The sequence below is a fragment of the Ruditapes philippinarum genome, unplaced genomic scaffold, assembly GCF_026571515.1.
Source record: "Ruditapes philippinarum isolate M1 unplaced genomic scaffold, ASM2657151v2 ctg7806_1_1_1_1, whole genome shotgun sequence".
NCBI classification, from domain to species: Eukaryota; Metazoa; Mollusca; class Bivalvia; order Venerida; family Veneridae; genus Ruditapes; species Ruditapes philippinarum.
Genome location: NW_026865694.1, coordinates 24,009 through 42,676, shown reverse-complemented (window position 1 = coordinate 42,676; position 18,668 = coordinate 24,009). Strand labels below are relative to the sequence as shown.

At 31.4% G+C, this 18,668-nt stretch overlaps 1 protein-coding gene across 1 annotated transcript in view; it reads left to right on the top strand.

The window, feature by feature from the left end:
- The first annotated feature begins 1,756 nt into the window (after positions 1 to 1,756).
- Positions 1,757 to 18,668, top strand: part of LOC132730016 (F-box/WD repeat-containing protein 4-like) — a 32,492-nt gene continuing 15,580 nt past the window's right edge. Inside the window, exons 1-3 of the mRNA XM_060715862.1 lie at positions 1,757 to 2,215; positions 7,397 to 7,495; positions 16,001 to 16,264. Coding sequence (XP_060571845.1) covers positions 1,866 to 2,215; positions 7,397 to 7,495; positions 16,001 to 16,264 — 713 coding nt within the window. The 5' untranslated portion in view covers positions 1,757 to 1,865. The remainder of the gene's footprint in view (positions 2,216 to 7,396; positions 7,496 to 16,000; positions 16,265 to 18,668) is intronic.

Sequence of the window (18,668 nt, the reverse complement as noted above, 5' to 3'; positions counted from 1 at the left end):
ATAGAAACTAATTTCTGCCACCAGTATAGAAAAAAAACTTCTGCAGCCAGTATAGAAACTAACCTCTGTCACCAATATAGAAACTAACCTCTGCGCCACCAGTATAGAAACTAGTCTGTTACAAGTATAGAAACAAACCTCTGCCATTACTATAGAAACTAATTTCTGTCACCAGTATAGAAACTAACCTCTGCCACAAGTATAGAAACTAACCTCTGCCACCAGTATAGAAACTAGCCTGTGCCACCAGTATAGAAACTAATTTCTGCCACCAGTATAGAGACTAACCTCTGCTTCCAGTATAGAAACAAACCTCTGCCACCAGTATAGAAACTAGCCTGTGTCACCAGTATAGAAACTAGCCTTTTGCCACCAGTATAGAAACTATCCTCTGCCATTAGTATAGAAACTAGCCGGTGCCACCAGTATAGAAACTAGCCTGTGCCACCAGTATAGAAACTAACCTCTGCCACCAGTATAGAAACTAACCTCTGCCACCAGTATAGAAACTAACCTCTGCCACCAGTATAGAAACTAACCTCTGCCACCAGTATAGAAACTAACCTCTGCCACCAGTATAGAAACTAACCTCTGCCACCAGTATAGAAACTAGCCTGTGCCACAAGTATAGAAACTAACCTCTGCCACCAGTATAGAAACTAACCTCTGCCACCAGTATAGAAACTTAGCTCTGCCACCAGTATAGAAACTAACCTGTGCCATAAGTATATAAACTAATTTCTGCCACCAGTATAGAAACTTACCTCTGCCACCAGTATAGAAACAAACTTCTGCCACCAGTATAGAAACTAACCTCTGCCACCACTAAAGAAACTAACCTGTGTCGCCCACCAGTATAGAAACTAGCCTGTGCCATCAGTATAGAAACTAGCCTGTGCCACCAGTAGAGAAACTAACCTTTGTCACCAGTGTAGAAACTATAACCTCTTTCATAACATTTATAGTATTAAACTCTTAAGTCTTTACTTGTTAATGTATTTTTATGTTCACAAGATAAAAAAAATGTAATCATAAATGACAGGAACAGTGGTAAAAGTTGAAGTAGTCAAATTTAATTGTAGTAGTCAAATTTTATTGAAGTAGTCAAATGCGTATACCATCCAGTGGTGTTTTCTTGTCTCTTCCGAGTTCGTGCAAAATTGGCCAATTCTCGGCATAATCACGGCTTTAATTGAATTTTTAAAGCGTGGCAAAAAAAGTTCATTAAATTAAGTTTCACAATTGGACGTTTATAAGCATCATCTACATACATGTATGTCATGTATACGATTACTGCAAATGTTTTATGAGTCCATTTCTATACAAGAAATGAAGATTTGGACAATGAAGGTGTTCTTAAGTGCATTTTGATACATTCAGACCCTCAAATATGTTTACATAATAAACTGAACTCCCGTGTTTTTACTTTATCAGTATTAAATGATGATGGTGATGTTGGTAGTTTACACTCCAGATTATGGCAGAAAGCCACATTAAAAGCAAGTTCAGCCTCCGAATCGTTTCTAGGCATGCTGGGGTGAAACATCAGACTACCTGATAATTGTATTTGTTGGGTGCCTGATTTTCTAGATCAAATAATTGATCCTTAATTTTTTTTAAGGTTTTGTCAATTAAATGTGCCATTAAAAGAAAAATCAATTTCAAAGGCGTTCTTTAGTGTTCAAATATAAAAATATGAACATTATGTTTTAGTAGCGCGCAACCTTTATTGTACAGTACGGTACGGTACGGATGGTACAGGATATAGCATACCGGAACAAGATTAAGAATTTAGTAAACAAAACAAAATGGGTATTTCACAATTTAAAGATTTATGAAATTCTTATTAACCAAGGCTAAAATGAATGCTTCATTTAAAGGAAATTATCTTTTTTCAAAAACAGAATCGAAAAGTAGAAATGGATACAGTTGGATCCCAGGAATTGCATTTGGAGGGTAGACAATCTTGTCCCCGAAAGCTCGGTGTTTCTTTAAACCATGTCGCCAACGTCGGGTTCATAGATCTACCTGACGATGTCTTGTACGCCATTTTGCAGAAATGTGACATAAGAAGTCTTGGCAGACTTTGTCAAGTTTGCAGTAAACTGAACACACTCATTCTCTCAGATTCAGTATGGCGTCCTTATAAAAATTTTAACAATTTAATTGGATCATCAACTCTGCCACAGAAAAGAACCTGCTCAAGCTATAACAGGTGATTTTAAATATTTGTATCTATACAGTGAACAGACTTCCCGAAAGTTAAAAAAAGGCGTCAGACATTTGGTCTGACATCCAATGTTTCATATTATTGTCCCCCACTCAACAGAAAAATGAGGGGGCCCCGGGGATTTGAAAAAAAAGTTGGGGACAAGCATTTGCCAACAATATGATCATTTTAAAATTGCATTTTGTTGTAAAACTATCAGAAAACAAATACTGACTTACCAAAAAAATTCATTAATTTTATGTTTAGGCATTTTTGCAATCAACTGCTCAAGAACAGAAATACATACAAAAAATAAGATATTGAATAATTGATGAATACTAGTTAAGTGCACAGGTCAACCGTCAATAAGATAATAAAAGATAAGATAAGATAATCTTTATTTAAAGTCGGTTTCATAAAAACATATAAACATTAGCTATATAAGCTATTTTCCGACAAAACTTATTATCCTATAACAATTCAAACAAACAATCTGTATAAAAGAAAATATATAAAAGTATTAAGAAGATACATTTATGAAAGACTCTGTAAAACAGTTAAGATTTATCAGCACATATAAATATGGTTAAGAAAGCATTAAATGATTAAAAGCAAATATACATTACAATCAAACATCACATAAAATTACATCATACAAGAATTCTATTTATGTACACAACCCTAAAATCAGAAAAAGGATTAGAATTTTTTGAAAAAAATTAAATTTTTAAAATAAATTAAAGTAAATGATTCAATTTTATTTTATTTAAATATAGTTGACCCAATTTCCAGTATGATGCTTGAGCACATATCAGTAGCAGCATCTGATATGTACTCAGTCATGAAAATATGGGTGTAATTAAAACATGTACAAGTATCATAATAATAAAACTTAAAATGTTGAAATGTTTGTGTAACAGATGCTGATCTGAGTTGGCCTAGATAAATTCATGGTCTAAGTTAATTACTTAATTAATTAGAACCAAAATAAAATAAAAGTAGAAATAAAAAGGTAAAAATAGACTTAAAGAAGCTATTGTCCCCTTTATGGGATATATGAAAAGCTGATCAGCAGCTGTCACATATACAAACACTAACATGCACTGACAACTGACTATACAAATATACACACAAGAAGCACATGAAAAGCATTACATGATAAAACAGGTCTTATACAGCATTTCTCTATGGCAGACAGAAATACAGGAAAAACAAAAGAAGAAACAAAAGAAGCATGCAGATTCATTTGATTCATATTTCAAAACTCAACAAAAAACATAACACTTAGGCACACATAGAACATTTGCATTTGAAGCCACTCCAGGTTTGGATAAGCCTCTGAAATTCACCGTGATCAGTTTCTGTTCTTAGTTCATTCGGGAGGCTATTCCAGACCTGGGTGGCCTCATAGCGAAAGCTTTTCTTACCATAAGTCTCTGTATTTACTCTAGGAACTTCAAGTGTGTTGTTATTTCTAAAAGAGTAATAAGAGGAATTTGCTCTAATTAGTTCTTGAACATATTTTGGTGATATATTTTGCAAACATTTAAAAACTTCAATAGCTAATTGTCTTAATCTACTGATATGTAAAGTTGGCATATTAGCTTTACTTAAAAGAAATTCATATGATGAGCTGTAATCCTCAAAAACTATCTTCAATGATCTATGTTGTAACTTTTCAAGTTTTTCAGTATTTTGTTTACTACAAAAATGCCAAACTAAAGGACAATAGTTAAAATTTGAACGAACAAAGGATTTGTAAATTAACAATCTAGTATTTTGATTTAAGAATTTACTCAGTCTAGCAAGAAAGTTGATTTGTTTTGTAGCCTTTTTGCAAATGTTAGATACATGTAAGTCAAAATTTAGTAAAGAGTCTATTTCAACATCAAGAAGTTTCACGTTTTTTTCACAGACAATTTCTGTGCTATTTAGACAAAAAGAGGTTAATTTACTAGTTGTTTGTTTTCCAATACAAATTGCCTGAAATTTGTCCGGATTGGCTTGCATTAGGTTATTATCAAACCATTTTATCATAGATAAACTTTCATTTTCCAGTACAGATTGTAAAGAGTCAATATTGGTATCACAGTAAGATAATGTGTTGTCATCAGCATAATTGTACACAGTGGCTGATTTATTAAAGTAAAAGATGTCGTTAATAAAGATGTTAAAATAAGAGGCCATAGGATGGATCCCTGGGGAACTCCCTTACTTATTGACATCCAGTCACTGCATGCTTTACCAAGTTTAACCCTTTGTTTTCTATTTGACAGGTAGTTGTGCATAAGTTCTGCAGCTGTGTCAGATAAGCCATAGGCCTTAAGTTTCAATACGATCAAGTCATGTGGGAGACAGTCAAATGCCTTTGACAGATCCATGAGTATTGCTGCTACATACTCATGTCTATCCAAGGCATTTTTCCAGTCTTCTATTAGCCGTAAGAGAGTAGTTTGACATCCAAATTTAGATCTAAAAGCTGCCAGAAAATTATGAAAAATGTTGTCAAAGTATGATACTAGTTGTTTATTTATTGATTGTTCAAAAATCTTCGAGAAAGTGGGCAGAATACTTACAGGCCTATAATTTTTCTTTTGAAAAGGATCTTCTTTTTTATAAACTGGAGTAACCTGAGCCATTTTCAGGGACTCCGGAAAAGTATTATTAATAAAGCATTTATTTATTATACATTTTATAGGCTCCGCAAGAGATTCAGCACCTGCTTTTATAATTTTTGGAGGTAGGTTATCAATACCTGTGGCCTTCTTACCATCCACACTGTGCAGAAGCTTATGCACTTCCTGAGATGTAACAGGTTTAAATACAAAATTATTATTGCTTTGGATTTTATCAGAGATAGCCTGTACACTAGGGTGTTGTTCATTAATCATTATATCACTGTTGATACCAATATTTTGAGCTATATTAACATAAAAATCATTAAGTATGTTGCATACCTTATTTTGATCTGTTATTAATGTATCATTTTCATTTAATATAATTTGAGCATCATTTTTGGCTGTATTTTACTAGAAAGAAAAGGTTTTATAGTAGGCCAGAAATGTTTTGACTTTGGTCCCCCACCACACCTTTCAAAAAATATATATTTGCATTGAGTTTCTTTTAAGTTTTGTAACTAGATTTATATCTGTTTCATATATATTTTTCCCATTTTTTAAATGTTCTATATTTAAAAAATGAGTTTCTAAGTTTTCTTTTTATATATTATGTGGCTCTGCGGAGTTCTCCATTCATAAAAGGGGAGATTCTTTTTTAACCTTTTTTTGTTTGATTGGTGCATGTTAATTTACTACTTCTTTGAATAAGGTTTCATTAGCCCAATAAATGTCGTCAACGTCGTCAAATATTTGAGCTACATGAAATGGTACTTGTGACAGGTCTTTGTTAAAATCCTGCTCATTAAAATTTTTGTAGGATCTAAAATTTACCATCTAGAGTGAAAATTTACAGCAGTATTCTTATGTGCCCCTATCTGAGATTATGCATGTCTTATCTGTTCTTCCTATTTTGAAAAATATATAATTAAGTTATAAAGATTGTTTGAACTTTGATGCGTGGCTTGGCGTGTACTGACTTAAGTAAAATGCGAGGTCTGCAAAAAGTATGCGCGAATCGCGTGGCCTAGATGCAACACTGCTGACATACCATGAAAATCTGTCGGACCAGAACGAAATCTGTCAGACCTAATGACATTAAACAAAATCAAAGGAAAGCCTGTGTTTGTATTTCTAAGACACTTTTCTGTTTAAATTTTTTCGCCGTATCAATCAGCACGGCCGGCAAAGTGGAATCAATTACATTCAGTCAGTCAAACGCTATACTATGACATAATGACCCTCAGAATTTCATTGCTAGTGAACACCTTGTGTAACCGGTGAACCGGTTGACAGCTTGCTCAGGAATGATTTGTTGGCTGAGCTGTGCCCTGGTAAATTAAGTGTGGCTTTCTGCCATGATCCCAAAGATAAACAACCAACACCACCAGAACAGTGTGAAACAGCCTACCCCCTATTATTGTTTCATTGCCCAAACTTAACCAGTTCAACCAGTACAATATGGCCAGGGACTACCTTGGACTGAAAATTTAGGGAGAAGTGACTTCTCTCTTCAGGAAAAATAGGGAGAAGTTTTGAAATTTAGGCAAATTAGTGAGAAGTGATCATGAAATCAAGTTATATCATTGGATTTTTTTTCTAATTTTATTTCACAAAATATACATGTACACCTTTATATGTACATGCATATAACATATACATGTATATGGCAGGGGAAAATAATCAAATGTGTATTTGAAAATCGCTATGATGATATTTAATGAAGTACTAGTTGCTCAATAAAGTTTATTTAAGCATTTGATTTACATCAACACAAAATTACATCAACACATTTTTTAATTTTTTTTTAGGTTCAACAGTGTCTGACTCTAACTTTTAAATGCAATTAATAAAGAAGAAAAGTTCTTTAATTCATAATAATTATCCAAATTCTATCAATTTACATCAGTTTTAATGATGAATATTATTGTTCTAGCCATTTACTGTTTGCCAAATTGAGCATATATCACGGTAATAGATTGCTAGGCTGCTTTTACTTTTATATTTCCCACTATTTATTTGAGATGTGTTGTCTTCTTTAATTTCACCTTTTAACTTTTCTAAGCGCTTGGCTTGACACACTGACTGTCTACGTCCTTGGGATGGAATGGATAACAGGAATCTGGCATGCTGGTATTCTATCACCGAGTAAGATATGAAGTAAAGTGACGCATATTCAGATAAAACTATTTATATTATCTGTTTAGAAGTATCAACATGTAAATAACTAACTTTGGGCCTAATATAGTTCAGGCGTTAAAAAAATCAGCACTCCACCACTATCTTGCCAAAATGTTTAATCACATGGTTACGAGATTAACCTTTTTGATACAGATGAAACTGTGCCAGTATGGGGATAGTAAAGAAAAACACAGTCCTGACCTTTTTCAGCTATCTTGGGAAAAGGCTGCTAGCATGAATTGGGAAATTTTTTTCATTTTTTTTTTAAATTGAAAAACGAAGATAGTACTTGGTGGTTTCATATTGAAGCCTCTTCTTAGAACATCCTTAATTTAAAAGAATAATTATAAGTAAACTAATCCGTTTCATTAGATGTATGCTATTATTTCAGACAGTTGACAAGTCCGTGTATAAAGGAGCAGCTAAGACTGTCACATAACTGGGTAGAAAATAAAGGACGTGAGAGAGTTATATGTAGACTAAGTCCAAGGTTAGTATTACTTTAGCATCATAGTGTTGAAACAAGTACTACAAAGGTTACAAGATTTCTAAGATTGATTTAAATATCAGTTTATAATACTGCACAAAAAAATATGGCAAATGTTTTAGAAATTCTTACTGAAATGGTAACTTAGGCTTCTGGTGATTGACAAATGTTTGGTTTATAATTGAATAACACATTTTAGCTTACATAATTTTATTTACTTCTTCACTTAAAATTTTTCCCTTAGGCTATTGAGCAGTGATGTTTGGCTAATCATTGCTCTGCAAAATACCATCAAAATATTAATAAATAGTGACATTAAATTATGGATTTTTAATCTAAAAGCATTATGAATATAAAATGAATTTGGACTTAAAATATTGGATATAAACTATTTTTGGTTTTGGAGATATTAGAGAAAAAGTTTTTTTCCCTTTGTTCTGCAAGACTAAAAATAGAGAATTTAGTTTTTTTCAACAGTCTTGAGATGTACCCTGGTGGGATTTAAAAATAGTTTTTCTGAAGTTTTTTACTCTCCTGAATATAATAACAGTACTGGTTCAGTAGTGATTTCAATAGATTGGATTTAAAAGGATTATCTTGGACAATATTGTATACTTGGATTATTATACCATTATTCAACGATCATGAGTGGAAATAAAAAGGAGCAATCAAAATTGACATTCAGTGGTAGCCAGAAGGCATCAACAAAACCTCAAGTGAAAAGGTTTCAGCCAGATACTAGTAACAACAGCAATAATAGTATGGATGAACTAAATAATATAACAGAACAGTTAGATTCAATGAACAAAAACATAGCTGAATTGAGGGGGGATCTCAAAAGTATTCTCAAGAAAGATGAGGTGGAAAATTTGATAAAAACTACAGTCACCAACATTGTGACCAGCTTAGAAACGAAGTTGCAGGCACATGTTTCTACCCTTGTTAATGAAAGAACAAAATATCTAGATGATAAAATAGAAAGTCTTGAATTTGAAAACAACTCCCTGAAAGAAAAACTCTCTGATCTTGAAAATAAAACTGCAGAAAAATTACGAGATTTTGAAGAAAAAATTACCAAAAATTACAACGCTAGCATGGAAGCAAACAAAAGATCAAACTATAATGAGCAGTACTCGAGAAAGAACAATGCTAAAATACTGAATATTCCGGAAGAGACCAGGGAAACAGAAGAGAGCTTAATGACCACTGTCACAAATCTCATACAGACCAAATCTGGCGTCACCCTTAAACCAGAGGATTTCATTGCTATGCACAGAATACCCACAAAGAAGGGTCTTATCAGACCAGTGCTCTTCAAACTCAGAAATAACACCCTGAAATCCACACTTATGCGAAAAAGAGGTGCAATGAAGGCTGCTGGACACCGCTTGGTAGACGATGTTACCAGGCTTAACCAAGGACTGATCAGTCGCTTATCAATGCATCCAGAGATTGAAAATGCATGGTATTTCAATGGGTCAGTTTATGGACAAACAAAATGCAGTGAGCGCATAAAATTTGACATATATGACAATATAAATAACATGATCAGTGAATTCCGTGGGAGAAAAAGTAGTTAAAAAACAGCATTTAGTGACAGAACAGTTGACTACAGCACTGCCTATAGATCAGTAAAAAACAATGACTCCTTGTATTGTTTGTTTTTTGTTTTATTTTAATACATATGTAAATATTGTCACTAAAAGCCTTCTTTTCCTTTTGCATGTACATAGAAGTACTACAACTTTATCTTTAAATACCTGTGTATAAGATTGCTTTGTTTTAACAATCTAGGTTATAATACATCTTTTTGTACTTGCTTTCTTTGTCAACTTATTGAAATGATAGAGGTACTATGTAATTTAATTCTTATCTTTACACCATTTGTTTTGCTTTGAGAGAGTTAAAAGAAAATAAGTCATTATATTATATAAAGATTTAGTGTAATTGTCTAATATAAATTTCTACAACTGACATATACATGTACTTCTTTTCTTGCCATGCTGAATTATATAATCAATATTAGTTAAATAGGAAGGTTTTGTTTACCATTTATTATTTGTATTTATAGTATATTATCATATATTGAATAATAATAAGTGTATAAACATAAATCTTCTTAGATATTCTAGTCGGGACCATCTGACTCCAGGTAAAAAGATTACACTTTAAACATGTATATAGACAAACAAACATTATAAATATTGACATTATATTATTACTTGAATTCCTTTTTAATTTATTATGGATTAATTCATGTAATCAGAAACTTATAAATGTTGTTTTTATTTCCTATCCAATTCATTGTTATAACATATCTTTGTGTAGATATACTTAATTGTTGTGTCGCCTTGAAAAGGTGACATATAGGGGTTACTTTTGTCGGCGGTGTCGGCGGCGGCGTCTGTGTCGTTGTCGTTGTCGGCGTCGTTGTCGGCGTCCCTTAAAGCTTGTCCGGAGCATAACTCAGTCACTATAAGTCTGAATGACTTCAAACTTGGTATGCATGCTTCTTTCAATAACCAGAAGTGCAGTGCACAAGGACCTGTACTCTGCGGTTCTTATTTTTTGAGTTATTGCCCTTTGTTAATTTTCATACTTTAATTTTGTCCGGGCCATTTCTCTTCAACTAAAAAAGCTATGGACTTGAAACTTCATAGGATGATAGATCTCATTATTAAGAAGTGCAGTGCACAAGAACCAGTACTCTGCACTTCCTAATTTTTGAGTTATTGCCCTTTGTTAATTTTCATACTTTATTTTTGTCCGGGCCATTTCTCCTAATGTATAAAAGCCATGGACTTGAAACTTCATAGGATGATAGGTCTCATTAAGAAGAAGTGCAGTGCACAAGAACTGGTACTCTGCATTTCTTATTTTTTTGAGTTATTGCCCTTTGTTTATTTTCATACTTTAATTTTGTCCGGGCCATTTCTCCTTAAGTATAAAAGCTATGGACTTGAAACTTCATAGGATGATAGATCTCATTATTAAGAAGTGCAGTGCACAAGAATCGGTACTCTGCATTTCTTAATTTTTGAGTTATGGCCCTTTGTTAATTTTCATACTTAATTTTTGTCCAGGCCATTTCTCCGAAAGTATAAAAGTTATGGACTTGAAACTTCATAGGATGAAAGATCTCATTAAAAAGATGTGCAGTGCATAAGAACTGATACTCTGCATTTCTTATTTTTGAGTTATTGCCCTTTGTTGATTTTCTTACTTTATTTTTGTCCTGGTCATTTCTCCTCAAGTATGAAAGCTATGGAGTTGAAACATCATAGAATGATAGATCTTATTGATAAGAAGTGCAGTGTACAGAAACTGCTGCTCTGCACTTATTATTTTTTTAGTTATTGCCCTTTGTTATTTTTCATATTTCATTTTTGTCCTGGCCATTTCCCCTAAACTACATTGTTCACAAGGCGACACATCCGACTCGCGGAGTTCTAGTTTCTTAAAAGAATAAATGATACGGTTTAAATTTATATGTATTTGGTAGGGTTTAATATAAACATGTATTTAGTTTTTCTGCTGGTCAACTTCTATCCTTCGCCTTAATCGGGGAGGAGTTTTACTTTCAGTGGGATGGTTAGACTCACTGGGTAAAATGTGGTATTCAACATCCTGTGAAGTTGCCAGTAGGATTTCTGATGCTGTTTTGTTATTTTAAGATTATAGTCCAAATATTATATAGTTTAAACTGATTTATCATCCACTATGAATTAAAATGTATTTTATTGTACCTGACACATCAACATCTTATGATATGTGTGTGTGTAAATCATGACATTTTTATATGTTGACTTTTTGTTTTAATTTTATCTATATGTGGGTTTAATGAACTTGTATTTAATTTTTGGGTACCATATGTCTTACCCTGCAAGTACATATGTTAATATAAATTGTTTGTAAAAAATATAAGCATTTTTTGATGTAATTAAGATAAATGCTTGAGGACACCATGTTCTTGGAAAAAAGAAAATTAATACATTGATTCTGTGACAATGTTATAATACATTGCTACATATTGGTATATTAAGCATGCAGTTATTTTTAAGTATATTATCAATATTCCAAATTAATTTGTACTTAGCAATAATGATTTCAATCCATATTGTATTTATTTTAAGTTTTGTTTAATTATATTTGATGGTATTTTTTAGTTTATTTATTATAAATTTCACTGTGTTGTTTATTCTTGGCAACACACTGTTTACGCATACTTATTTCATTACCACACTTAAACTGTTTTTTGATATCTGGATATTCTAAATGTTATAACGTAGTTATGGAAAAATATCTGATATATGAACTTTTTTTTAATGTACATGATTTTTTAAGGAAAACTGTGATTGTTGTTTTAGACAATGGGTGAAATAAAGATATTTTCTTATAAACTGTAGAGGCCTTAATGATACGAAAAAAAGAGGTCAGATGTGTTTAATTTTTTAAAAGATCGCAAAGCAGATATATTTTGTTTACAAGATTTGCATTTTACAGAAAATATGAAGAAACATTTATACAATCAGTGGAATGCTGAATGTTTTTTTAGCTTTTATAAATCAAATGCTCGAGGAGTTGGTATTTTATTTACACAAAATTTAGACCTTAAAGTTCATCAATCTTTGTTGATGAAAATGGAAATTATATTGTTTTAGATTTATCAGTAAACTCAAAACAATTTACATTAATTAATGTCTACGGCCCAAATACAGACCAGCCAAAGTTTTATGAAAATATTTTTCGCTTAATAGATGATATAAATAATAATACTTTTATTTGGTGTGGTGATTTTAATCTAGTACAAAATATAGAATTAGATTATGATAACTATAAATCGATAAATAATAACAAAAATTCTAGATCTGTATTGTTGAATTACATTGATCAAAAATGTCTCTTTGATCCATTTCGAGAATTAAATGGTAATTGCCATAAGTTTACATGGAGACGCACCAATTCGGAGCAAGCCAGATTGGATTTTTTCCTTATTACTGAAGATTTATTACCACATGTTAGAGGTTGTGATATAGATGTAAGCTATAGATCTGACCATTCTATTATAATTCTTAAAATTGATTTACAAAATATTGTACATGGGAAAGGTTTATGGAAATTTAATAATTCTTTATTATGTGACCTAGAATATTTAAATTGTATTAATGATAAGATAGATGATGTAATATTGCAATATTTGTTGCCAGTATATAATATTGACTGTTTGAAAAATCTCAATTATGAAGATTTACAATTTAGTATTGATGATCAACTTTTTTTAGAAACCCTGTTAATGGAAATTAGAGGCAAAACCATCTCATTTTCTAGTTACAAAACCAAAAAAAGAAATTCTGAAGAAAACAGTCTCCTCTCCAAAATTCAAGACATAGAGACAAATATAAATGAAGAAAATAAGAAAACTTTATCTGATTTACATTCAAAACTGGAAAGTATAAGAACTGAGAAAATAAGGGGTCATATGATAAGATCGAGAGCACAATGGATAGATGAGGGGAAAAAACAAGTAAAATTTTTTTGTAATTTAGAAAAATATAATTATGCTAGTAAAATAATTCCATACCTACAAAATATAGATGGGTCTTTTATCTATGACCAAAAATCAATATTAAATGAGAACTGAAAAATTTTACAGCAATTTATATAGTAATGCTGATGTTATTGGGGGAAAAAATATTAATGATTTTCTTGACAATACAAATGATATATACAAATTATCAAGAGAACCGTGAATCAAATAGTCTAGAAAGGACTCCTATCTTTCTCTGAACTGTCAACACTTTTAAAAAATATGAAAAATGACAAAGGTCCAGGCTCAGACGGTTTTACAGCTGAATTTTATAAAGTTTTCTGGTCAAAAATTGGTTATTTTGTTTTGAGAGCAATAAATTATGGATTTAGAAATGAAAAGAATTGTCAGTGACTCAGAAGCAAAGGAATTATTACTGGCATTCCAAAAGAGATAACAAGCCTAGACAATTTTTAAAAAACTGGCGACCAATTACCCTTTTAAATGTTGTTTATAAATTAGCGTCAGGATCAATAGCCAATAGGTTAAAAACAGTTTTAGACTCATTAATTTCTACTGATCAAACTGGTTTTATAAAAGGTAGATTTATTGGTGAGAACATACGTTTATTTATATGATGTCCATGAACTACACAGAAAAACATAAGATTCCTGGAATGCTATTGATGATAGATTTTGAAAAAGCTTTTGATACCTTGTGTCTTTTAATTTCATAAAAAACACACTCTCTTTCTTCAATTTTGGTCCAATGTTTAAACAGTGGATATCTCTTTTTATGAAAAATGTAAAAACAGCTGTACAGTTAAATGGATTTCTCTCTGACTTCTTCGAAATAGGGAGAGGCTGTCGTCAAGGAGACCCCATAAGTCCGTATATCTTTATTTTGTGTGCTGAAATACTAGCAATTAAGATAAGAAACTCTAAAGATATTAAAGGAATCAATATAAATGATGTGGAATATAAAGTATCTCAGTTCGCTGATGACACTTCTCTTTTATTAGATGGTTCAGAAGCTTCTTTGAATAACACCTTAGATACCCTCTATACATTTCTAAATATTCTGGACTTAAGGTAAATTTTGAAAAAACACATGTTATATGGATAGGCTTAAACAAAATATAGTACTAGATCTATTAAAACAAAGTGGAAAACTAAACTGGGGTGGCAGAGCTTTTAAATTGCTCGGTATAAATTTTCATGTAGATTTAGAAAAAATGGTAGATATTAATTTCACAGAAAAATTTAAGAAAATAGAAAATTGCATAAAGTATTGGAATAGGAGGGAGTTAACTCCTATTGGGTAGAATTACAGTTGTTAAGTCAATTATATTACCACTTCTAACACAGTTGTTTATGTCTCTTCAAACCCAAGTACACAAATACTCAAAGATATTAACAAAATGTTTTATGAATTTGTTTTGGGTGGCCCATCAAAAATTAAATCTAGTGTTTTAATAAAAAACTACAGAGAAGGTGGTTTAAAAATGATTGATGTATTTGCATATATATGAAAAGTTTGAAATTAACATGGTTTAGAAGACTTCTCACTGGAAGTGGTAAAAAATGTTTCACATTTATTAGTAACATTTTTAATTATGACAAAGTTTTTTAACAGTGGAAAGTGTTATGTAGAAATTGAATCTAAATCAATGTTACAATTACTTTTGAAAGATGTTTTTGTTAGCATTTATTGACTATATAGATATTGTGAAAATAACAGATATAGACCAGTTTGTTAACTGTCCATTGTTTTACATATAATAATATTTTGATAGATAGAAAGCCTGTGTATGTTAAAATCAATGTATGAAAATGGAGTGTTTTTTTATCAAAGATATTATGCAAAAAAATGGAAATTTTTGTGAGTAAAGAAAATTTAGAAACAAAAATTGGTACAAATATGAATTTTTTAGTTTATGAGGGTTTGAAAAGTGCTATTAGAAAGTACATAAAGTCTCTAAAAATAGAATATTCTAATACCAATGTAATTATTGCCGTCTATTCCCTTTTATATAAAACATATACTTTTATGTAGAAGTGGAACCTCTACCATATATAATGTTTTTATTGATAATTGTCAAATACCTACATGTATATCAAAAATGGAATGCTTATTTTAACATTGATGATACTGAGTGGAAATACCTGTTTGAATGGGTTCACACTGAAACTAATGATAGTTACCTTCAATGGCTTCAAACTAGAATCACCCATAGAATTCTAGGAACAAACTATTTAATGTCTAAAAATGAAATTGACACAATCTGATAAATGCACTTTCTGCAAAGAAGAAAAAGAGACATTATCTCATTTATTCTGGAATGTTCGGTTGTAAAAACTTTTATCTCAGATGTGCAACAATTGCTAAAATGTCATAATGTTGATTGGAAGGTTGATTGTAAAACATTTATTTTAGGGTATCAAAAAGGTGATCAATGTCAATTTAATATTTTTTGTCTAGAATTAAAAAGATATATATTCTTGTGCAAGAGGAGGGAGATAATACCATCTTTACAAGGCCTTGTCTGCAGTTTTTAAAGCTAGCATCTTCAATAGTTAGTTATACAAAAGTTAAAAAATCTATGTACTCATTAGTTGATATGATAGCAAATAGATAGAACCTTTTTTGAATTAACTACTTATATATTACAGTCTGTGTATATTATATCCAGTTTTGGTGGAAATGAAATACTCTGAATCCCAAGAGAACATTTATCTTCTGTATATTGTATGTATTATAAAATAATGTATGATATAAATGCCCGTAATATGTCTTTTGTAACATTATAATAAATTGTAAGGTAAAATATTGGATAGATCCCCGACCCTATTTTACCTATTACGGGGACAATAAACGAAGTTCCCTCTTGGGCTTCAAAAAAAAAAAAAAAAAAAAAAAAAAAAATGTACCATGTAGCTGTGCATTATTTTTGCATAAAAATTTAATTTTTCTATATTCAGACAGTTGCCATGGATACAATTAACAGGTGATTCTCTATGGTTCTCTGTTAGTAACACAATACGTTGCTATAGGTTACAAAATAATGGTAAATTACGAGAAGACAGGAAACATAATCTAACATTACAGGACCAGCAACATAAAAGAAGGCAAGAGGAAAGCAGGCAACTATGTTCTACAGATGAGAACGGAAAGTATCCAAATCTCACCAATAAGGATGTGAGCAGATTTGTGGTCAAAGATGACATTGCTGTCAGTGGATGCAGGTATTTTAACAGAGTAATTTTGACATGCTAAATGTTTATATGCCCAAAAATGTGTTATGGGGATGTATTATGGTATAGCATTGTCTGTCTGTCTGTCTTAGCAATGCGTACTTAAGAGGTAGCTATATAGCTGTAAATGGATCAAAGAAGAACAATAGACTTTGTTCCATTTCATTAGAATATGGTTCATGACCCTCTACACAACAAAAGACAATGGCCCCTTAGTCCATTTAAGAAGAAAATCTTTCTGTAGACAATTGGTCTCTGCAGTATAACTTTTGAAGGTTCTCAATTATTTTGTTTGTATTTGCCATGTATGTTATCAATACACATGTTGAGTTTAACTTTCTCTGAAGTCAACTTATTATTGATTCTGAGTTATCTCTCTTTAGCTGCTTGTTTCTGCAAAATGCAGGATACATTTTGAAGGATATCAGTGATTAAATTTATATTTTGTTTGTCAATTTGCTATGCCAAAACACAGGTTCAGCTATATTCTACTTCTTAGTATTATGTTATTTTGTAACTTCAGAAAAAAATCTTTTTTTTTCTTTCACATCAGCAGGAATATCATTGTCTGTGTCTTTTACAACAATGAATTGCCATGTAGCCTAAAAAATACTTTTGTGTATTATACCCTCTTGTAAATTTGCCTAAGCTTTTTAGCTCGACTATCCGCAGAATAATCGAGCTAATGCAGTCACCCATTTGTCGGCGTCGGCGTCCTTGTGGTTAAGTTTTTTGCGTGTAAGCTGGTATCTCCATAACTACTAAAGGGAGTGGATTGAAACTTCACACACTTGTTCTCTGTGATTATGTAACATAATTGGCACAAGTCCCATAACTCTGATTTGCTTTTTTGCATACATATGCCCCTTTTTCGACTTAGAAATTCTTGGTTATGATTTTGCTTGCAAAGAAATTCTTGGTTATGATTTTGCTTGCTAGCTGGTATTTCTATAACTACTGAAGGGAATGGATTGAAACTTCACATACTTGTTCTCTGTGATTATGTAACATAATTGGCACAAGTCCCATAACTCTGATTTGCTTTTTTGCATAATTATGCCCCTTTTTCGACTTAGAAATTCTTGGTTAAGTTTTTGGGTGCAAGCTGGTATCTCCATAACTACACTGAAGGGAATGGATTGAAACTTCCCACACTTGTTCTCTGTGATTATGTAACATGATTGGCACAAGTCCCATAACTCTGATTTGCTTTTTTGCATAATTATGCCCCTTTTTCAACTTAGAAATTCTTTGTTAAGTTTTTGCGTGTAAGCTAGTATCTCCATAAGTACTGAAGGGAATGGATTGAAACTTCACAGTTTCACACTTATTCTCTGTGATTATTTAACATGATTGGCACAAGTCCAATAATTCTATTTTTTTTTTCATAATTATGCACCTTTTTCGGCTTAGAAATTCTTGGTAAAGTTTTTGCTTGTAAGCTGGTATCTTCATAACTACTGAAGGGTTTTTGCTTTTTTTAGAACAATTTTATGCATTCATAATAATAAAGCAGTGATTCACTCGACAAAACATCTTAATAACAAGCCTTTGTACTTTTTGGGACAATTTTATGTATTCATATAGGTAAGCATTATTATACTCTACGAAACACTCTTGTGACAACTTTTCGAATAGTCGAGTGTCACTGTCCTCGGACAGTTCTTGTTAATAAGTACATTGATATGTTTGATTTTGTCTTCATGTTTTACAGATGAATAAAGTAGGATATTAAAATAGCATAAATTTTAAACACATTTACCTAGATCGCTTCTTTGTTTCTTTTTAGATACATTTTATAATTTATTATATACTGTATGTACATGCAAGTATAAATGTTTTAAAGACAACTTAATTCATTTACATCAAAATGAAATAACATATAGATAAAATATACATAATGTTGAATTGCAAATGGTATTTTACCCCTTCATACAGTTATATTATAAGGTTATTATACATGAAGTACATAGTACTGAATTCTACTTGACTAGTACACAGCTGTCAACACTATGTTAATTTTGTTGTTATAGGTGCTAGCAGAGTGTGATATAGATTTTGGTGCTGTGTATGAGTACAATTAAATCAGTATTGTTCTCAACAATGTATAATGACCTTCTTATTTCACGTCACTATTTTTTTTGTCATTTTGACAGAATTTTGTGACTGTATGTTGAGAGTCTTGTTGGCTTACTCCTTATTTGTAAGGTCCTTTGGAGTGTTATATATTTGACAGTATCGACTGTATATTATATGTTTATTTGGGACAACTGGAATGAAAATAGAAGTGTAATACCATTAAACGCTTTCTTTTATTATTGCAGAACATTATAAAGTGTTTTCAGAGTATGATTTTCAATTTTAGATTATTTCAGATTTTATCACAGTGACTTGA